The following is a 23,574-nucleotide window of genomic DNA, read 5'->3' on the forward strand; positions in this document are numbered from 1 at the left end:
AAAAACTAAAGGTTGCATTCAATGCCCCACCCCAGACCCTGATCAACATCCACCAAGCACAGCAGGTCAATCTCTGTTTTTGGAAGGTCAAGGCTCATAATGCCTCAGAATTTCTTATGGCTTCAAGGAACTGGCAGGGTGTATGAGAGGCCTTTGGTTGACCACAGCCTTGAAAATAAGCATTTTAATATGAAGAATATTCAAGCGCTTTTTAATATCATTTATGAACTACATAAACTTAAAAAATATCTGTCCCTCTTAGATTTTGGTCTCTGTGCTGTGAAATGGATATATGTGCAGTTGCTTGTGTCTTACAGAGTCTTGAAGGGCAAATAGGAAATTGTATGTTAATGGTGATCTATATGCCCTCTGTTCTTATTTTCCTTGCATATTAAATAGCCTCCAGAGTGATTCCAGTGTAAATACCGCTTGAAGGGGATGATAACAGGTGAGAAGCTGATCTGGAAAGCATTAGCTTTCTTAAATCACAGCAGAGTTGGACATTCTGTAAAATCTTTAATGAAAGTGGTGCTTTTAGATTCTCTCCACACATGAGCTCCTGAATCTTGGAATATGGTGGGGAAAAGTAGAAATGCCATTTGAAATCTGATGAGAGAATGGATATTTTGTTCTTATATTTGTCTACACCTATATATGCTTTTTTTTTCAGTAAAACTTTTGGAAATTAAGGTACAAATACCTTGCCTGGTGAGTTTGAAAAATACCTATGACTGAATACATCCACAGAAATTCTGATTTAACTGGCTGAGGATAAAGCTTAGACATTATTGTTAAATGCCCATGATATTAAAAAAAACAAGCAAGTCATGAATTGTAGGTATTCAGGATTTGAGAATCATGAGATTAAGAGATATGATTATATGGAGCTGCTACTTGGCTCATTTGTTTTTTTTTTGACATGGAAGGGGATTAATTAATTTTCATTGTTCACCTACTCCTTTTCTTCCCTTCCTCTCCCTCTCCCAGTCATTCTTTGTCTCCCTTGAACCTTATAAAATGGGAGAAATATTTAAGTGTAGATACTTTCATGTCCATTGTAAAGGTGAATAAATTGAGGATAATAAAGGTGAAGTGGCATGTTCAAGGTTACAAGTCTAGTTTCAGAGGCAGCTTTGCTTCTGCCTTTATGATAAATGGTGTGTGATTAGCTGTGATTCAGTAGGAGATTGGTCTAGAGCATATTGTTGGCAGGGAAATAAAGGTTCACATTTTCTCTGCAGATAATTGAGAGTGGACTAGGATTAGAGCCATCTCTATCTTCCCATTGACTCCAGGAAATGGTTCTGTTTGTGCACACATGAAGAAGCTTTGAAGCCTGCATTTTATGTGTGTTGCACGAAACCAGGGACGAGGCCAGAGGCCTCCAGGAACATTATGTGAAATTAGAACAAGCTGAGACCAAGGGTCTGTGGTTTTGGGAAGAAAGTGGTTTATTAACTCATGTGCACGGGACTCAGCTGAGTCACCTCAGAACTTTGAGCCTGGAACAAAAGACAACCTTAGCTTTTATAGACTGTATTCATGCTAGAAATAAGGTAAACTTAATATGATGACCAGTGATATTAAAGTAAAAACAATTGGTTAGTTTAAGGTGTGAAGCTGGGTTATAGAAGCAGATGAGCTGTCAGAGCAGAGGTCCCCATCCCAGGAATGTGCCTTATCTCACCTGCCTATAGTTTCACCCAGTTTCTGGAGGCTAGGGAAGGGGGTCCCTATCCCAGGAATGTGTTGTATCCATTCCTGGAGGCTAGGGGAAGAGGTCTGGGGGTTTTCCACAGAGGAAACAGACAAACCAGAAGAAAAGGTAGGGTGGTGGAGGGGTGGGGTGGGGCCCCTGCCTGCTTCAAAGTCTGTTTGCTACAATGTTTTGCTGTTCTTATGACAAATGTACCAATTTTTATGATAACAAGTGAGAGGTAACAGATAAGGATGACAACACTGTGTTCACTCTGGAAGGCATGCCACATGTAAACTGTGGGGCAGGAATGCTTCAGAACAAATTAACTTTTAATTATAGGTTTGGGATTTGATCCCTCAAGAATCTAAAATTTTGCCTAACATCGTAAAATGAGAAGAATCAGATGATTTGGGGATCTTGTATGCCTTTTATTTGTCTATAAAAGATTAAGTTGGATCATAGTAGCATCTCATTTGTAGTTATAATAAAAAGAATTAATTTATCACCATGGATGTTGCTTGTTTTTTTACATACAGATATCACATCTGCTTTGTATGTCAGTGACTTTTGTTTGCATGCAAATGTGGAGAGGATAGATATGAAGCAGATTATTTCCTCACATCACTTATCACCTTAGGGTATGTTTTGTCTGCTCTTCCTGCATCCATAATGGTCTCCTGATATGTAAAAATAAAGTAAAATCTGCAGCTAATTAACAAGGACATGTTGGAGTTAGGCAATTATGGCTCTTGTAAATACTCTAACTTTGAAAAATTTGTATAGCTTCTCTGATATTCAATGTCCTTGTCATTAAAATGATATAAATATATTTAGTCATTGTGAGAATGCAATTTACTTGTGGCAAAATAACTAGCAGAATGTTTCTCATGTAATAAAGATTCATGTTAGGTGATGATACGTATTTTTTTTTTTGGTGTTTCTTTTCTTCTTCTTAGAGACGCCTCTCATTTGGAGAAAAGGTAATTCACTGCAAATCTACCATATTAAATTGAAACAGCTTTTCAACCTTTGTTTTCATGTTTCCCAGCATTGTACTCTTGCTGATGTAAGTTATTTCCCTCCTTTAAGGCATGACCTTCCAGGAACCTTTCCTCTGAAATTCTTCTTCTACATGCTTTATGAAACCGGTGCTAACTACTTGTACAAGAGAATTTGTCAACTTAATTCATTCCAAGCGTTAAATAATATTCACAGTATAATTCATAAGAACTATAAATGTTGCCTTGATTTTAATAAGTAATCATTCCTCTTCCAGGACTTGTCTTAACAACACAACCATAGATTTATTAGAAGAATAATTTTGACCTGCTTGAGAGGCTTTTGTATGTCCTTCCTTAATTAGGTGGGGGACTAGATTATGATGCGCTCCTTCTTATTCTTAGTCTTGAAATTTTCATCCTTAAAATGGTTTTTCTAATAATAAATTTAATGTATTGATTAATTGATGATCACTAAAATCACACCCAAATGTTGGCAATATTAAATGACATAGGAATTGCACAAGTCTGTACAGGTACTAAGTGTCTAGAATGATATGTCATGTACAACTAACATAGTTATGTCTAACAGTGCTTCTAACATTTCTAGCAAATTGGATAAACCTGGATTCTGTATAATAATATTAGCCATGGTTTAAGTTCTTAGTAAGTGTCAGACATGATGCTAAAACTCTCATATGAGCGTCTGGTATAGTCATCAAATTAATCTTATGAATTATATAGTAATATAATTCCCATTTAGCATATGAAAAAAGTGAGGTTGAGGGAAGCTGAGAGACTCTCCCAAGTGGCCCAGTAGAAAAATGATGGAGTCAGAATTCAAATTGAGTTTGTCCTTGTCCCAGAGCTTATTATTTTGATCTGATACTATGACACCTTACTGACAATAGCACTATTATTTATCAAATCTATCAACTAAATTTAAGTAGCAAATTAATTATACATTATAGGAAATGATTTCTTCAATTTTACAAGTGTTTAAATTGCAAACTTAAAGAGATAGTTTTTAAAAATCCTGAATTTATGAAAGACCATTAGATTTTTCCAGTTTGATGGAAAAGTATTTCAGGTTTCTTCCCGTGACCCGAAGAATGGAGAGGTGAGTCACTTGTTCATGTAATATATCAAAATCCTAATATGCTGTATCTACAATACATCAAAATAATAACCTGACTTTGAAAATAGTATGCATCAGTGTGCATTCTTAGCATCAAGGCGTATCAACTGTTTTTATTCTTTTTAAATGAATTAAATAATTTTTGAGCATTATGCAGTATTATTCAGAAAAAATATTTTCAGAGTAAATGATTTGCTTGACTAAATACTTTAACTAAAATTATGGCTACCATGAGAGTGAATTCATTCTTAGTCTGAGCACAAGACATACTCAAAAAAAGAAAGAAACGAGAAGGGCACATGTTAATATTATCAATATTTCATAGAGTTTATTATGCATGGAGAAACAAGCAAGCAAACAAAACAAGGCAGGATCTCTAAAACCCAAAATCAATTGAAGAGGAAGCCTAATGAAAAATGTTTATGCTTACATACACATGTATAACCATAAAAATAGAATATATTCAATGAATATAAATGGTTTACCTGAGAAGACTCTTATTAAATCTGTCAGGGGAAAAGTGTACAGAGAGGTTCCAAGAGGATAGCATGTGTGTCTAGGATTTAAAGATTGAATTAGCATTTTCTAGGCAGTCACATTGGCAGAAGACATTTAGAAACTGTAGCTTTTGCCTTGTGAGGTATAAGGGAGGATATATAGATTTCTAGTTGATAGTTTGCTTGAATGGGATGCCTTTATAAAATTACATTTTATATCCATTACAAAATATCCAGGGCTCTTGTAAACCCAAATTTTTTACAAAATATTCAGGGCTTCGTAAACCCCAATTTAATATTGTAGATTTGCATCATTCTTCAGCTGATAAATTTAGGAATTCAAGAGAAAAGCATTTTAAAAAGTAGAATATTCCTCATCACCCTATGAAGAAAAGGCAATTCTTAAGTTTTAAAAGGAATGAAAGGAGATTTAAATCCTGAAAAACTGTACAATTGAAAAGTTTGTAGCTGGTTTTCAGTAGTTGTAGCCAAAAAGTAACTGAAAATGCTCTTTGAGGTGGTTGTGCATTCAGAGAAAGCCAGAAAGATGATTGAATCTTCAAAATAATGATGGGACTTAGAAGTTGCCCCATGATATTTATTCCTTGATGTGTACACATTTCTACATATAAATGCATTCTATGAAAATGAGACATTATTTTTATATTGTATCATTATTTACAGATATACTATGAACATATGTAATGTAGATGCTTGCCCATATACTCAGCAATTCCTCAAGTCTCTCAGTGTAACTTTTCAGTGCCTTTAAGCCTTATTCAAAGGGATGCTATAATTCCTGTTCTGTACACTTAATAGAGTGTCAATGAAAATCAAATGCATAATACAGTAATTAATGTGTTTTGATCCTTCACTATCTACTTAACAATTTTTTAGGTGCTTTAGATGTGTTATCCCATTTAACCCATCCATCAGACTTATGAAATAAGACCTGCCTTTTCCCCATTCAACAGATGAGAAAAATCAGGCACAAATTGGTGAGGTGAATTGCATAACACTTCACAGCTGGTGGATGGCAGAGCAAGGCATATAAAATTGTATGTTTCCCCCCTAGTTACATGGTCCCTGATAGTACATCATGATGCTTGTCAACTCGGGAGTTCACTGTGGGCATCATGTGTTGTCATCATAATCACTACAAAAAATCACTAAAATATTTTTTATTTATAGAACTTCCAAACAACTATTTAGAGGAAATGGAGAGAAGTTCTGTAACTCCCTTACTTGTTATTCCTGATGAAAACAGGGCTGTATCTTGACTTCTCTCCTCATTCTTGTTCTATTTTTCCCTTATTTGTGGGTTTTGTGTTTAGATATTGTAGTTTACCAATTCACAGAATTATTTTATTTGAGAAGATGTCAATACAAATATAAGAAAAAACTTGTAAAATATATGTTACCCAATATTATTTGAAAGAAAATATTTTGCATAATTCAGTATTTTCATGCCCTGCAACTTCTCATTTCTTAAATATCTTTTTGAGTAAGATACTGCATGTTCTCTAGAGCCAATATGCATCCCTTATTGCAGCTTTCTACTAGAATGTAAATTCTCTGAGGGTATTGAGAATGTTGGTTATGTTCACCGTGTAAACACAGCTACTGGTACATACTAGATTATCAAAAAATATATTTGAGATGAAGAAATGAAGAATTTTTTTTTTAAGTGAAAAAGAAAGAGCAAATGGGTGAGTGACTGGCAGCTTCTACTTGTTAATTGTATCTGTGCCTAGCTCTGTTTCCTGATCATTCTATATCTTTCTAGTTGCTATTTTAAATCTGCTAAGGACTAAGAAAGTAGTCAAATTTACTAACACACTGAAAAAACTAAAAGTAAAGAGACATAAGATAGGGGCTAAGGTCTCTCAATGAACAGACCTCTTATCTTTAATTTGTTTGATGCCTTTCATTAATAATATTTTCCTGAAATGTGTATTATTTAGAGAAATGAATTCTACAAAAATGTAGCATCACTGTATGTTTCATGACTATTACTAAAAACTACTATTATATAGATTTCTTCTTAGGTTTAGACTTTGTCTTACATGCCTTTTATACATTACATTTAATCCTCAAAAAATAGCCACCCAATTAGCTCTATCCTTATATGCATCCTATACATAATGAAAGTGCCCAAGATCCCTTAGCACGGAAGTGATGAAGCTGGAAGAATTTGCAGCTAGTGTGTTTCATGACAGTTTTTGTTGTTGTTTGTGCACAGTGGTTGTTCTTTAGAATGAAGGATAAGAAGGTTGAATCAGGATGCAACAGAAGAAGCACCGTCTGCCTTCCTCTGTAGGCTAAAGTCATAGCACATGGGTCAATGCCCTTTACTACTTTCTGCTTGGGCTCTGCATCAAATTTCTCTATTGCTAGGCATAGAACAAAAACGAAGTCCAATTTATGTGAAGTATATGGAATGTGGATAAGGATTTTGAAGAATAAATAGGGTTTGAGAGGCTATTGACAGACCAAAGAACACCCCATTTGAGAAAAGACAAGAATATCTGATTCACTGTACTTAATATTTGTATTTGCTATTCCTATCTCATCTGGAGAATATTTCCTCCAGAAACAGAAGAAAAATGTTCCATTTATAAAAAACTGTTATAGCCATACTGAAAATATAACTCAGACCAAAATTTCTCCTCCTTTGTTATGCTTTGTGTTTCCAACACTATGATGTACAGGCCATTTAATTTTGTTTTCAAGATGGTCCTTTGAAAGTAAAGTGACCTGAAAAATGGATATGATAAAAACTAATTTTTCTGTGACTGAATTTGTGTTTCTGGGCCTCTCCTCTCAGCCAAAGATCCAGTTCACTCTCTTTTTTATCTTCTTGGTATTTTATTTATTGACTGTGGCTGGTAATATCATCATCATCACTATTATCCAAATAGAACCTTGTCTCCATACCCCCATGTACTTCTTTCTCACTAATTTATCCTTTTTGGACATCTGCTACACATCCACCAATGTCCCACAAATGCTGTCCAACATGGTGGGGAAACAGAAGACCATCTCATTCTCTGGCTGTGCTACTCAGATGTACTTCTCCCTCTCCTTTGGAATGATCGAATGTGTCCTGCTTGGTGTTATGGCTTATGACCGATATGTAGCCATTTGTCATCCTCTTCACTACACTGTCATCATGGACCAAAGCACCTGTGTCCAACTGGCTGCCATTTCTTGGTTCATCAGCTTCCTTGGTTCCATGGTGATCAATGTCCTCACCTTAAGTTTGCCATATTGTGGACCCAATGTCCTGAATCACTTTTTCTGTGAGGTGCCTTCTGTCCTGAGGCTGGCTTGCACAGACACTTCATTTACTGAGATGGTTGTTTTTGTCTTCAGTATCATCATCATCTTCATTCCTTTCCTCCTCATTCTTGTTTCTTATGCCCGAATCCTTATGTCTATCCTCAGGATATGGTCAGTCTCTGGGAGGCACAAGACACTGTCCACCTGTGTCTCCCATGTGACCGTGGTGGCTTTATTCTATGGAACTGCCATCGTCACATACATGAGACCACAGTCAAAGTCTTTCCGGGCCGGGGGCAAGATAATTGCAGTTTTTTATACTGTGATCCCACCCATGCTCAATCCTTTGATCTACAGCCTGAGGAACCAAGATGTGAAAGGAGCTATAAGGAGAGCTATTGCAAAGCAGAGGACATGAGAGTTGTTCATTGGACACTAAGGTTAAGTGACAATCTAAGATTATTCTGTTCTGTATATGAATGGAGAAAAGAAAAAAAATTGCTTGACTGTCAAAATCTGCCCCATTTTACTTAAGCTGTGATAAAAGACACAATATTCCAGCTGGAAAGTTAGCAAGGAAAATGTTTCTCTCATGGACACACAGCAGCCATAAAGTGCCAAAACAACCCCTTTCATTAAGTAGTTACAATTTTTTCCCCAGTGAGAAAATGTGGTTCTCTAAAACCATAGACCATCTGAAATTAGTTGCTTGAAATAAAGAGGAAACATCTCACTCCTACCCAGAGGCTCTAAATCACTTTTATACAAGGAAGCAAGCTCAATGTCCAACCCAGGTGCAGAGCATCAAACTAAAGGTTTTAGGACTCAACATTCTCCATCTTAATATTGTAGTTTTAGTTTTCTAGGCTGCTTCTGCAAATACAACAGAATGGGTTGGCTTAAACCATGGAGATTTATTAGCTCATGGTTTTGAAGATGCAAAAATATCCAAGTCAAGTCTTTATGAAGGCCATGCTTTGTTTACAAGAACAGCTTTTGATAATCCTTGGCTCCTCTGCCACATGGCTAGGCACATAGTGGCAACTCCTGGGCTCACCTTTATCTTCTGAGTTTCATTGACTTTAGCTTCTTGCTTCTGTGGCTTTCCCTGTCTGAATTTCATTCTTTTATAAAGAAATTCAGCAACAGGAGTAAGACCCATACTGACTGAGGTGGGTCACACCTTAACTAAACTAATCTCATTGAAAGGTCCTACTTAAAATGGATTTATTCCCACAGGAACGGATTAGGTTTAAGAACTTGTTTCTCTGTCATATGTGCTGTTTCAAGCCAACAAACTAAGGGTACAGGACCTTGTGACTGCTCTGTGTTTTAGACCTAAACTTGACTCCTTTACACACCATACTGCTTTGCAATGAGCCACTCAAAACTACTTCCTTTAAATTTCACCTAAACCCACCATTCTCCAAATCCTGTGAGAACTCTCATACTTTATGTGGTGACACACTGTACTGTTTCCGTGGTGGGTGGTCTCTTTCTTTTCAATGGCTCAATAAATCTGATTTTATCTGACAGCAGAGTTGTCTCTGATGGTCTTTGGCTGATTGTGTGGATAGGAGGATAGCAATGATCATAAGCAGATAATTTGGTGATGTATCATATATTAGCAGTAGATTCATGCATTCACTATATATTATTGAATGTATTATATTATGTAATATGATGTTCAATAAAAGAGAAATGTTCCCTTCCCTACAAACAAGAATATATATGTACACATTTGCACATAATTTATTTATAAAGCATAAATAAAATTTCATGAAATATTGTAATATGCATAAATATAAAAACACATATATTGATGAATTTTTATTAATACAATAAAGGAACTCCTTTACACACCGTACTGCTTTGCATCAAGGTAGATAAGAAGGAGTGGTAGGAGCCAGAATAAGAAGAAGAGTTTTCCAGGTAAAAGTGGTTGTGAATAAAGACCATGGAGGAGTGAAACAGTTTGCTTTATTTCAGGAAATAAAGCAAACCAGGGAAAAGCAGAGCAGCAGGAGTTGTGGCAGGGAAGCAGGCAGCAGTGAGGGCATTCAGTGCAGCATTGATTGAGGAAATGAGTACAGATTTATTATTAGTTAAATTTAAGCTTCTTGGGTAAGCATGACATAATTCATGTTTTGGAAAGATTTTTCTGCATACTTTGTGGAGTACAGACTGTATTATGTGTATATAGAGATATCATATTTATCTATACATGTAAACTGGATAATGATGCAAATTTGTGAAAATATGTTTCATACAGTGCCAGTTTGAAGGTAATATATTCCCCCAGAAATGCCATGTTTTAATCCTGATCCAGTCTGTTGGGAGCAACCATTTCTTCTAATCCTAATTTAATAGGGTAGGTCAGAAACTTCTGACTTGATTATATCCATGAAGATGTGACATGCCAAACTGTGGGTGTGACATGTTGAATAAAAGGAGATGTGACTCCTCCCATTCCATGTGGGTCTTGATTAGTTTATTGGGATTCTCTAAAAGAGAAAATATTTGGGGGAGAGTTAGAAGTGACAGAGCTGATAGAAACTTCAGAGCAGAGCTGACACAGATGTCAAAACTTAGAGAACAGAGAGATGTTCAGAGATGCTTGGAGCCCAGCAGACATTGCTATGAGATGTTAAGCAAGCCAGGACCTGGAGAGAACCAAGAAAATCCAAGAGAAGAAAGCCAGCCCCTGAGAAGTAAAGTGAGAAACCCCATAGGAACAGAGGCTGAAAGCAACAGAGCCCAGGAGGAAGGTACCAGCAGAGGCCAGTGAGACATTCCACCCAACAGAGGTGTTCCAGATGTGTTGGCCTTTCTTGAATTAAAGTATCCTTCCCTGGATGCCTTAGTTTGGACATTTTCATAGGCTAAGGGCTTATTAAATTCCCTTTTTAAAAGCTGTTCCATATCTGGCATATCACATTCCAGCAGCTTGCAAACTAACACATTTGTTTTTTCTTTAACACACTTGTTTTTGAAACTTTTATGTCAGTATTATATTTAAAAGGAATTATTCTTTGAAATAAGAGAATAGCAGGTGGGCAATCGTGGCTCAGTGGCAGAGTTCTCAACTACCATTCTGAAGACCCAGGTTCAATTCTCACTGTGTGTCCATGCAAAAAAATATATATGAGAATAACAAAATATAATTTAGTATGGATATACTTAGGATGGAAGTTAAAACAAGGCCTAAGATTTCTGTGATATTAAATTAGAGTTGAGTTGTCTCTAGAATTAATTTGCACTTTTCATTTTACAAACTAGATTTTAAAATTATGTAATTCACCTTTCAGAGAAACCCAATAACACGAATTCAACCATTTTTTCTAAATATACACAATCTGGAAATGAAATAGCTCTGATGAAATAGAAAAAGAAGACATTTAAGTCTATAATTGATTTAAAACTAAAACTCTAATCACTAGTTAAATAGTCAAATTCTTATACAGTAGTTTTTACTTTGCATATTTACCTTGCTTTACAAATGTCTTGCCATTTCATATATTTGATTAAATACATGAACCAGGTTTAAAAGCATATACTTTGAACCAGTTTTCTTCTAGGAATTTCTCTAAAACCAAAAGTACCATCTAAAATTCTTTCAAACATTATCAAATAAGAAATATGTGCTTAGTTAGCTGAATATAAATTAGAAATTCACATCAAAATAATTTTGAATAAGAAACACAAAATGCTTAAAGGTATGTACAAATGGAAAGATTATTTTTTGATTAATAAAAATTGCCTACCTATCCTACTTCTCAAATTCTGAAAGTGGGAGAAATAAAGTATAGCCAAAAACTGTGAAACTATCCTTTCTTAGGTCACGTTTAGACAAAACCTGTAAAACAAGTGGTAGTGAATGTTTGTTTTTGTGAGAATTCATCATTTAGACTAATTGCTTACAAGTCAATTCATTTTGACCAGTTTGCTTTTTTTTTTGAGTACTTTTATAGTTGGGGGAACTAAGAAAAATAATGCAAACCAATAAGCCCATGCCCTTTCCTAAGCATTTAGATCTCTTCAAGAGTTGTCTCCTTCCCTAGGTTTGCTTGTTTTGACATAAAAGGAAAATGTGGCATTTTAAAGAACTTTAGCTGATACTTTTCTTTAGTATATGTTACAATCACTGCCAGAACAAGGAACAATTGATTATAAGACTAATACAAAATAGTGAAGTAAACAATGATTGGCTGTGCACATCAAATGTCCAATGAGAGTGATTTCCTCTCTACATCTGTTTGGGGCTATGACAACATGAAGACAACATAGCTAGGAAATATATGAGGCCATTCTTCAGATCGTTTATTTTTTAAAATAATTATTGTCCTAAACTACATTTCTCAGTGCTCTACTAATTGATAATAATGTATATTGTTAGGTACAATACTTAGAATGTGAAAAAATAGATTTTTGTTCCCAAAATTCTAATTAGTATGCCAACTTGGGGAAATTCATTTATTTCTATGAAACTCAGTTCTTACACTTAAAAATGAGGTAGTTTTTGGATTAGATTGTCATAAATTTTCCCTCTAGAGCAATCTACTATCTGTCTGTCTGTCTATCTATCTCCTATCATCTACCCATTCTCTCAGAAAATAGTGTTGTGATAAACCTGTCAAACTTTCTTCTGGAACTACTTTTTACTTTCACTTTTGGGGGTTGGATGGTTAACTGTAAGGACAATGATACAGTTTTGAAGAGTTTTCATGTCATCAACATAGGGGTACAAAATAGGAGAAACTAAAGAAAATGCAAATTCGCCACGGGCCTAATAGATGTTACCATGATACGTTGTGCTGCCAGCTTTTCTAATGGATATCTTTTCTCTTGAAGTGAAAACAATATATTAGTATCTCAGTTATTAATTGTAAGGATTATAAAATGCCCAAAGGGAAGAAAGTCATGAAGAAATTTATTACACCTTATGGGGTCCAGCTTTCCAGCAACATCTGAAAGCTGAACTGCTCCTTTGATATCATATCATAAATAGCCTCCCCTCCTCTACTCATTGATGTTTTCATGACACTTCTAGCCCACTTGATTTTACCGAAATTCAGCTCACAGAAGTCACCAGCAAGTGTGTATATTTCAACAAGTCTTTCATATATTATCCTGCTTCAATCTTGCCCAATGAATCTAATCCAATCACCAGACTGAAGGCAGCCATAAATCCAGTTCATTATAGAAGATCCCCAAATCTCTCCCCAGTTCTGATTTCACTTTCTCACCATCACTTTCTAAAATGCTGTATATTTCAATAATCTGTAATGTACAGGGCTATGAAATAGCAATTACTTTTAATCCTAGTGTTAAGAGTTCTAAACTAAGAGAACACAGGTGAACCATTTAACCATGCATATCTCCAGTTTCATCATCTTAAGAAAACTGAACTAATAATACTGCCCTACTAATCTCAGATAGTGCGCAACCATGCTCAATATGTTCCTTGAAAAGCAAAATTGAGACTAGTTTTTGGTAGTTCTCTAACACAGCACAACATGGTCACTCATTTGTTCAATGAATATATGTTGTTCATGCATTATATCCCGAACTTGAGAATAAAAAGTTAACTTATTTCAAAGTCTCATAGTCTACTGAGGTAGTGATGGCATTAAGATTTATATGCTTTAGTTTTTGTCTTAGTTTGCTCTGATTGCTGTGAAAAAATATCATAGACTAGTTGTCTTAAATAGCAGGACTTTTTCCTTTTTTTTTTTTTCTTTTGTGCATGGGCAGGCACCAGGAATCAAACCCAGGTCTTCAGCATGGCAAGTGAGAACTCTGCCTACTGAGTCACCATGGCCTGCCCAACAGCAAGAATTTAATGTCTCAATTTTTGGAGACTAGCAATCAAACATTAATGTGTCCATAGGTTCATGCTTTCTTTAAAGTTTGTTTGTAACATTCTGATGGTGGCTTACCAACAACCCATAACTCAATGTCTGACTCTATCATATGGTTATCTTCTCCTTTCTCCTCCTAGTATATCCAAATTTCCTCTATTTGTAAGGACTCCATTCAGTTTGACCTCACCTTAAGGAAAAACATCTTTGAAGATCCTATTTACAAATGGGTTCATATCCACAGAACTGGGGGTAAGGACTTCAGTGTTTTAGGAGTGGGGGGCATGATTCGGTACATAACAGAACAGAATTGTGTGTACAGTATTCCTCTAACAAACAGGAGAACTTCCATTTACCAAGCCTCAAAGTACATCACTTAGGTTCTTCAAGTATTTTATCATATGAACCAGGGCACTTTTGAGAATGAAAGATAGCACTATTCATAATTACTCCATAAAAATGGGCAAAACCAGAACTTCCCTGGCAAGAGGGGCTACTGGCAATGGTAACAATATCTTACCCATCTTTATGCAATATTACCTACCTCATCTCTTCCTCACCATATTTCTGTTCCATGCTTCAAAGACAAATCTGATGCCTTCTACTCCATAAAGTCTTCTTGGTCTTATGCTCTGAATGCCCTCCTAAGAGAAAGCATCGGTTTTCTAGTGTGAACACCTGCAGTACTTTTTATGATTTTATGTTTTAGAATTCTTATTTTCTGTGACATGGGTTTTGCCTTTATCTTATCTCTCTACACAGGTATTATGGGGCTTAAAGAAAGACTGCTTTCAAAATCTCACCTGAGACCACATAACTTGAGAGTGGAGGAAGCAAAACTGAACTTCAGTTTAATTTCACAACTCCCCTTTTAAATATCCTGCATCCATTTTTGCCTCCCACAGCCCCTACTACAGTGTTTACCAATTCCTTGTTCATTAAAGGAGACACTAATGCACATGATTTTTGCAGAATATAATACTGAACATGATCGATGTGTTTACCTTCGCTACAATTTTATTACCGGACTAAGATTTTAATGTATGAAAAAGAACACAGGGTTTTTCAAACAACAGCCATCTATTGATCTTTTATTTGAGCAAACTGATAGTGTAAATGTGAGTGCTCATTTTATGGATGAAGATACTGAAGTACAGAGATGTTTAAGTATTTCTTTGGGATAAATATTGGTAGGGCTGGCAGTGGGACAGATGTGATCCAACTTCCATCCCAATTTCCTTGCTATTATAAGTTGATGTGCATGCTTCCACCACCAACTCCAGGGAAAGCAAAACATTTCATTTCCTCACTTCAGTGCATCACTATGATATATATTTATGGATAGTTGACACATAAATGAAAGAAAAATTTAAAAAATAGTATTTAATAAGTATCTTTTATGTAGCAGATACTTTATACATTTTGAAAATGCTACAAGGGATGCAATATTTTTCCCATTTTATGGATGGAAAAACTGAGCTTTAAAGGGATTAAGTCACTTTTTCAAATTCACACAGCTAGAGAATTGTAGAATTTGCTGAGAGTTCATTTCTATCTAATCCAAAGATTGAATGCTTCTTACTAGTCACAGTGGAAAATGCAAGCCTTTTATTTAGAATAAAAGAATAACAGAATTAAAATTATTCCATCACTTAAGGTTGCCAAGTTTCTGACCTGTCTCTGTCTGAACTTTAGTTTCATCCTTTTCTTGCACGGTTGTTGTAGAAACTTCATGATCTATTAAGTGCTTTGTTCATTGACTGGCACATAACAGACAAATATAAAGAGTGTTTCTCTAACTCCAAGGTCACTGATTAGAGATGTAGAGATGTGATGAAAATATATATCTTCCTGATTCCAAGGCAGCTGCTCTTTCAATTATAGTGTGCACTTGCTGCTTTAGTTTCCTGGATGCTAAAACATTATCATGATAAGAATTATCTTAAACAAGGGGTTTTTATTACTTGATGATTTTGAGACTAGGAGAAGTCTAAGATTGAGGTGAAAGAAAGGTGTTGCTCTCTCTAGGAAGACTGTTGTATTCTGAAGCTGGCTGCCAGTGGACGTTGATCCTTGGCTTTTCCATAACATAGTAAATGTACATGATGACAATGTCTCCTCCCTTTCTTGTCTGTATTCTATTGACTTCCAGTGTCTGGCTGCTTACCATGGATTCTCTCTTCATCTGACTTTCACTTTGCTTATAAAGGTTTTAAATAATCCAGGCTAAAATCCAACCTGATTTAGTTGGGTCACACCTCAACTAAACTGATATCTTGAAGAGATCTTATTTATAATGGACCACACCCCACAGAATGTGGGTCAAGATCATGTCCAAACTTCAGTGCACAACTCAATTGATATCAGTCCACCCTCCTGGAAACCAAAAAGACATGTTCTTTCTATGTGCAAAATGCATTCATTCCATCACAATATCCCAAAAAGCTTTAAGTCATTTCATTAATAATGCAAAGTACAAAGTCTCATCAAAATCAATTATGGATGAGGTGTATCCTAAGACAAGATTTCCTATGTTTAATGGACATGTAAAACCTAGAAATCAAGTTAATTGCTTCCAATATAAAACAGTGGGACAAGCATAAGGCAAACATTCCCATTCCAGATGGGAGAAATTAGAAGGAAAGTAGGGGTCACAAGTTCCAAGCAAATCTAAAAACAAGCAAGGATACCCTATTAGATTTCAAGGTCTAAGAGTCATCTATGGATTGCTGTTTTGCACTCCAGGCCAGATTAAGAGGCAGCTCCTCACCCATTTCAAGTCCTTTTATGGAGGTTGTGCTCTCTACAAACACCAGAGCACAGGGCCAACCCTCACTGAGGATTGGGGTTGTGGCAGAGGCTTCCATGAAATCAGGGGCACAAGTACCACCAAATCTGAGCATTGAAGTGGCTGCACATTCCCAGTACAATTAGATTCATGATCCACCTCCTCCAAAACAGGGGCAGACCCACCGTATTCACAGATATGGGAAAGCTTGCTCTCTTGGCCCAAGGAGATCTTCTCAGTCCAGACTTTTACTTCCATGGTTCTACCCTTGAAGTTATTTTATCTTCAGTTTATCCCTTCTCTGTCTCTTTTACTCCAGCCTGGCCTTGATTCTGCTTGTACATATTTCACAAAAACCTTGCTGGCTTTCTCTGCAGTCCAAGCAGATTCAAACCATAGAGGCAACAGAACTTTCCATATATCCCTCTGGGATAACTGTATCTCCGATATTGACTTCCACTGAAATGTCTGACTGGACCTGTGTTCAGCCATGCTCTGTTTAGTGAAAAAGGTCATTCAGTTAAACACTAACACGGAGGCTTGTCCTCCTAAAAACTTAGGGAGGCCTCTGATAGAGCTACTTTTGGCCCTAGTCTGAGAAAACACTGTCTGGGTAGGTTCAGAATTTTCCAAACCATCAGTTTCAGGTTTCTTTATGCTTAAGAGTTCACATCTCAGTGTATCCCTTTCCTCTTGCATTTTACTATAAACTGCCAGAAGAAGCCAGGCTGTTACTTCTAAACTTAGCTTAGAAATCTCCTCAACTAAATTTCCAAGTTCATTGCTTACTATTTCCACTTTCAATTTGACATCAGAGCTCAATTTTGCCAAGTTCTGTGCCACTTTATAAAAAAAAATCTCCTTTTTGTCTACTTCTGATCATACATTCATCATTCCCTTCTAAGTCCTCATTGTAAGTAGCTTTAAGTTCTTTTTTTTTTTTACCAACAGTCTCTTCAGAACAATCTAGGCTGTTTCCTTCAAGCCTTTAATAATTCTCCTAGCCTCTACCCATTACTCAATTCTAAGACTCTTTCCACATTTTTAGATATTTGTGATAGCTGTACCCCTCTCCTGGTGCCAAACATTCATTTGATTTCCTGGTTGTGAGAACAAGCAGCATACAACAGCTATGAAACAGCAGGAATTTATTTCCTCATGAGTTTGAGGTTAGGAGAAGTCAGCAGGATGATGTTTCCTCCAAGAAGACTGAGGGATTTGGGTGGCTTCTCTCTCTGACTGATTTTGGCTCTGTTTCTAAGGACTCTAGTAATCTAGATTAAAGCCCAAGCTGATTGAATTGGGCCATATCTCAAATGAAGTAACATCTTGAGGTACTATCTACAATGGGAACACACCCACCAAAATGTGAATTGGGACCAAGAACACGTCTAAACTAGATTACACCAATTCAATCCACATCAATTGGTTTGTAGTTAATATTATAGGAATCTATTTTCTTATTTTTCACACAGCAACTGTTATTTACACATTGCACTCCAAAAAAGACACTGAAGGCTAGATTTCCAGACTGTTTATGGATTGCCAACTCCACATCCAGCCATCAGTCATAGGTTGTTCTTTATCCACAATGTGACACTAAGGACAAGTTTTTGTTCATTCATATATGAATAGAGTAATTCTGAGCCAGGTCAATTACATCTCATGTATGGAAACACCCATTAGGAATCTTGGTTTCATCCTTGGTTGCATCCTGGGTCTTTAACCCTAAAATTTTTGGTGTGTTTCTTGATGAATGGACATGCTGCACACGTGACAGCCACCATTATCTTCCACTGACCTTTCACGATATTGCACTGGTGATAGTCTTTCACTGAAAGACTATTGAGTTTAAGTATTTGAAACTGATAGTATGAGGGAATTTCAGTACATTTGAGAAAAACTTAGTTTTCCCCAGATCGGAGACCACTGCCTTCACCTGCTTCTGATATCTGATATTTTAGGTTTTTAGTAAAAATTTGTAGCCTTGAGAATATGCAGAAAAGAGTCCCACCCTCTTCTATAATCAGTAACTGCTACATCAGAATTATCAATACTATTCTTTGATAAGGATCAGGGAATTATGGTGGCAAGTATGAAGACTCTTGGCAACCAAGGAAAAAGCTAGGGTAAAATTGAGTTAAGAAGAGAGTAAGAGAAAGGAATAGGGTAAATCTTGAATGGGAAGAAGATGACTTTAAACCTGTTACATTACAATTTTGCTAACATTAGCCTATGGGATTGCTCTGACCTGTATTTTCCTTAAAGTTCCAGGATCTTAGGGTTCTCTTAGGACAGCAGGGATATCAATATGTGAAAATGAGAAAATTCAGATGCCTGCAACTTTTGAATATTAGATAGAGAAGATCAGAGGAATCAAGTAATGATGAGGTGAAACTAATTACTTGACAAAGGAGAAACTGAGGACAAAAAAGAAAAGGGTCTTGTCAAAAGTCACACAGTTAACAGCAGAGCCTGAATTTCCAATTTTTTGAACCTTGCACAGCTCCTGATGCTTTTATTGGTGGCACCAAACTCAGACAGATAATATAGTAACTGGAAGCACAATAGGCTCCTTGTTGGAAAAACATGCATCTTTGGTTTGTATCCTCAAAAACCAAGCACATACCTATCATGCATAAGTTTTTTCTAGGTATGTGAGTGGATGTATTTTGTACTGAATTAAGTCATCCTTCAAACCAATCATATTTCCCATGTATTTAACTAAATTTTCTCTGACTTTCATTCAGTGTAGAAAATGTTTAAACATTTTGCCTTAGCATTTATCCTGCCCCTGAAAAAAATTTGGTTTGGTTTTCCCACTTTCAATTCCTGCCTCTATTTCCAATCAACATTTGAGCCACCTTTAAGTAAAACAAAAAATGAATGTACCTTGTTCTGTGTGTCTTTCAGAAATAATCATTTGTATTTCTTTCAGTTTGTAAAGTTAAGGATTATAGAAATTCTTTCAAAGTGTAAGATTCTTTCAGCAAGGAGATGGTAAGGTGAGTAGTATTTCTTAAAAAGCTATATTCTATTTCCTTTCACCATTCTTCTATCATGGTCATTTACCTGTGATAACATTTTCATTTTTTTATTGAGATTTTCTCCCAATTAATTTTCTAAAAGCAGCTTTTACATCCTTGTTCCTCAGACTGTAGATCAAGGGGTTCAACATGGGAATGATAATAGTGTAGAATACAGATGCCCACTTGTCTTGGTCCAGGCTGTAACTGGATGTTGGTCTCAAGTACATAAACATAACTGTGCCATAGAAGAGGGTGACGCCAGTGAGGTGAGATCCACAGGTGGAGAAAGCCTTAATGCGACCTTCAGCTGACTGCATTCTGATGATGGCAATAAGGATGAAGGCATAGGAAATGAAGATGATAAGGATGGTGCTGAATTCAATAAAACCACACAGACTAAAGAGTAAGATCTCACTGATGTAGGTGTCTGAACAAGAGAGGGCCAAGAGCGGTGTGATTTCACAGAAGAAGTGGTTGATGATATTGGAACCACAATAACGGAGGCTAAACGTGAGGGAAGTATGCACTACCAAACTCACCAGACCAATCATGTAAGAGCCCAGCATGAGGGCAAAGCAGACCCGCTTGGACATGAGAGTGTTATAATGGAGGGGTCGACAGATGGCCACAAAACGGTCATAGGCCATGGCTGCCAGGACATAGCACTCAGCATCTACGAAACCTACAAAGAAAGCAAACTGGGTGGCACAGCTGGAGAAGGAGATGACTTTGCATTTACGTAGGAAGTCAACCAACATCCTGGGGGCAATGGCTGAAGAGTAGCCCAGATCAACAAAGGAGAGGTTGCAGAGAAAGAAATACATGGGTGTGTGAAGCTGCGTGTCTGTTATGATCAGGATTATCATTCCAACATTCCCCACCACGTTGACCAGGTAGACCACCAGGAAGACCACAAAGAAGATGATCTGCAGCTGGAGGTCCTGAGTGATGCCCATAAAAATGAACTCAGTCACCACTGAGTGGTTTCCTTTATCCATCTCTTCAGTTTTATGGTTGTAGTTAAGTTCCTTGTCACTGTAAATGTTCAACTAAAGATAAACAATAATAAACCAGAGATATTGTAATAACTATATAATTCTAAGTAAGTGAAGGCTTTGTTCGGGGTGAATCTTAAGATTCCTGCCAGTAAAAAGATTTTGTGATCAGCAGGGCAATTCAAATGACTCTGGTGAAAGTGATGGTCATAGGTCCTCTCCACGTGTCCACTAAAAATGAAGTTATTAACTTCTTAGGGATGGAAAGTTATGATTTTATAATCTCCTTGGTGCTGTGAGGTCATTTCTCACATGGCATCAGATGTTTGACCTGGTCTTTTCAATTACCCATTTTATTAATTAGTAAAGAAGAGTAGTTTGTAGCATTCCTTATTTCTTTATAAAACAAAGCAAATATGAATTCAGATAATACATAAATGTTAACTCTCATTTCCAGTAGGCATAGAGAGGGAGCACAAAATGAATCTCAAAGTTTAACACATCATATACAGGAAATGAAATACTTGTAGTAGAGGGTGAGAAATATATCAAAAAGATAATATTTTTTAAAAAGTCAGGAGTTATTGAGCACTAACTATGTGCTAGAAATTTTTTTCTTTGCATGGGCAGGCACTGGGAATCAAACCTGGGTTTCCAGCATGAGAGGCAAGAACTCTGCCTGCTGAGCCACTGTGGCCCACCCAGAGCTAGACTTTTATTGAATCTTTTGCAGGCACTGCACAGTTTCATCCTCACGACAGTGAGGCAAGTGTCATCGTTATCCCCATTTCAAATGTGAAACATAAAATAAATAAAGGCTAAATATTAAGTAACTGCCAAAGCCAATAGCCAATAAACAACAGAGCTGGGTCTGCCAGACTCTAGAACCCACTACACTTTATTGTGTTCCATGTAGATGTGATTTTATGGTGGTTAATTCTTTATTTTTGTGCCTGTCTTTTCTTTCCTGCTTTGGCTATCAGATGCTTGAACATGGAACCAGTTCTCTAGGTTTCCTTGATTTTTGCAAGCACTCAGTGGTCACACATGAGGCATAGTTAGTCTGAAGACACAGTTGTGTTTTGGGAAAACTTAGTTGCCTAACCAATAAGGCTTTGCATATATCAGCTGAGAGATAAGGTTAAAGGATCCCAAGAGAGAAGAGAGAAAGGGTTTTCCATTGCTGTGGTCACATGGGAGTGTGTATTTCTTAAGTCTCTCTTCCCTCTCCTGATTATCTGGTCCCACTGCAAGATTTGTAAAAGGGAAATGGGGAAACATAATTTATAAATGAGTAGTACCTCTTATCTAAAATTGAAGAGAGAAGTTAGATTGTTATTACTTTAAATCGTTTGCTACTGCTTACAAGAAAATGGAGAAATATCTTATATGTCTTCCACAGAAATATGGCCATTCATGATGAGATACTTTAAGTCCTAGCACGGATGGAAGTAGGGCCTCCTCTTTTAAATTTACATGGAATATAATCACCTGTAACAAAGAAGGGATTCTAATAAATAAATAATACCATGTATTGGTCCAAGAGCTTATCATTTAAAAGCTTTTACATTTATTCTTGTTCAATTCATTCTTGAGGTTATACATATGCATATCATGTCAAATAGGAGACAGAGAATGAAACGACAAACTAGATCCCAAGATAAAGCATATTTCTGTTAAAGAACTGATTATTCAACTTTGAATAATAAGAATACTGATAGCCCCATGAGAATGGGCCAAAGATTTAAACACTTAACAACAAAAAAAGATATATGTGTGACAAATAAGTACATGAAAAGACACTCAATACCATTAGTTATTAAGGCAATTCACATTAAAACCATGACACATTTATTAGAATGAATTGATTTTTAAAAGAGTGCTATATCAAGTATTGACAAGGAAGTTGATGGACTGGGACCTCCCTCATTGTTTGGTGGGAATGTAGAATCACTCTGGACCAGGCTTTGGCAGTTTCTTATAAAGTCAAACATGCAACTGTCCACCTTATGATACAACCACACTCTTAGGCTCAGTCAAAAGAAAATAAAGCTATGCCCATAAAAAGACCCATATACAAATGTTCATAGCAACATAGACAACAGCCAAATGTTTGGCTATTTTTTAATAGGCCCAAACTGAAAGCAGACCAAATTCTCATCCATAGGTGACTGTGTAAACAAATTGTGGCATTTCTATAAAAGGGAATGCTATTCAGCAACTAAAAATGAATTTTGATAGATACATCATGCTGGATGTGTGATGAATCTCAAAACAATTATGCTGATTGAATAAAGCCATATATAAAGGAATATACATGATATAATTCCATTTATAAAGGCTTAGGAAATGCAAGTTAGCAGAGAGTGAGAGAAAGCACACCAGTCTTTGCCTGGGGAGGGGCTGCGTGAAGGCGAATCAGTGAAAAAGATTACAAAGAAGCAGGAGGAAATTATGTGGGGTTATGGGTAAGCTCACTCCTTTGAAGTGACAATTTCATGGATGTTTTCATATGTCAAAACTTATCAGAGCGTGTACTTTAAATATGTGCAATTTATTGCATGTTCATTATACCTAAAAAAGCTGTTAAATAATAAAAATAACAAATTACTGGCCCCTTCCAATTCAGCTCATTCTCACTGCGTGAGAATACATATATCATTTCACAGGTAAGGTTGTCGAGGAAAAAAAGGCATCAGACTAAGAGGACTTACATTGTCACACAATAAATTAGTTGCAGAATCAGGCACTGAACCTGGGACTACTAGTTTCCCACACTGTATTCTGTGGATTCCTTTCCCCCCACCACTGTCTTGCAAAAGAATGTGAAAATAACACATCGGGTAAGAAATAGGGAAAACATAGTCCTCCAGTTGTCTGTTTTTTATTTTCATATTGTAGAGGGAAAGAAAATAATCCTATCATTAAACTTAGGACAGTTCACCCAAACTGATCATTTAATAGATGAGGAAACAGACCTAAATATCAATATTGAAAATGCAGGGGTAATAGCAGACTGCAGCAGTGAGAAAAGTGTGAGTTGCCTGGTACAAACACAGCCCCAGGAGCCAGGACTCTGCTCCACAACTGAACTGTGTATATGCTGGCCAATTCATTTCACTCACCTGGAAAATAGGATTATAAAATCATTCTCTTCTCCCTTCCTGATTCCAGATGCTGGTTAAATGAGGCAGGGCATGATAATGTTCTTCATCAATCATAAAACATCCTTCTCTCTCTTCTCTTGTTATGAACAGACTAATCAAGGCTGTAAGACTTATCTTTGG

The 23,574-nt window shown here is 36.4% G+C and overlaps 2 protein-coding genes across 2 annotated transcripts; one reads left to right on the forward strand and one right to left on the reverse strand.

Moving 5' to 3' along the window:
• The first annotated feature begins 7,096 nt into the window (after nt 1-7,096).
• On the forward strand, nt 7,097-8,032 carry LOC143645975 (olfactory receptor 2B8-like). The gene has a single exon (XM_077115061.1). It carries the CDS (start codon nt 7,097-7,099, stop codon nt 8,030-8,032), a length of 936 nt encoding a protein of 311 aa, XP_076971176.1.
• Nucleotides 8,033-19,357: 11,325 nt separating this feature from the next.
• On the reverse strand, nt 19,358-20,290 carry LOC143645976 (olfactory receptor 5AR1-like). Its single transcript, XM_077115062.1, has one exon. The coding sequence runs from the start codon at nt 20,288-20,290 to the stop codon at nt 19,358-19,360; it is 933 nt and encodes a 310-aa protein (XP_076971177.1).
• Between the last annotated feature and the right edge of the window lie 3,284 nt (nt 20,291-23,574).

Source organism: Tamandua tetradactyla, chromosome 9, assembly GCF_023851605.1.
Source record: "Tamandua tetradactyla isolate mTamTet1 chromosome 9, mTamTet1.pri, whole genome shotgun sequence".
NCBI lineage: Eukaryota > Metazoa > Chordata > Mammalia > Pilosa > Myrmecophagidae > Tamandua > Tamandua tetradactyla.

Bases quoted from the DNA above. Each gene is read 5' to 3' on its own strand.
- LOC143645975 (XM_077115061.1), top strand. From the start codon at position 7,097: ATGGATATGATAAAAACTAATTTTTCTGTGACTGAATTTGTGTTTCTG.
- LOC143645976 (XM_077115062.1), bottom strand. From the start codon at position 20,290: ATGGATAAAGGAAACCACTCAGTGGTGACTGAGTTCATTTTTATGGGC.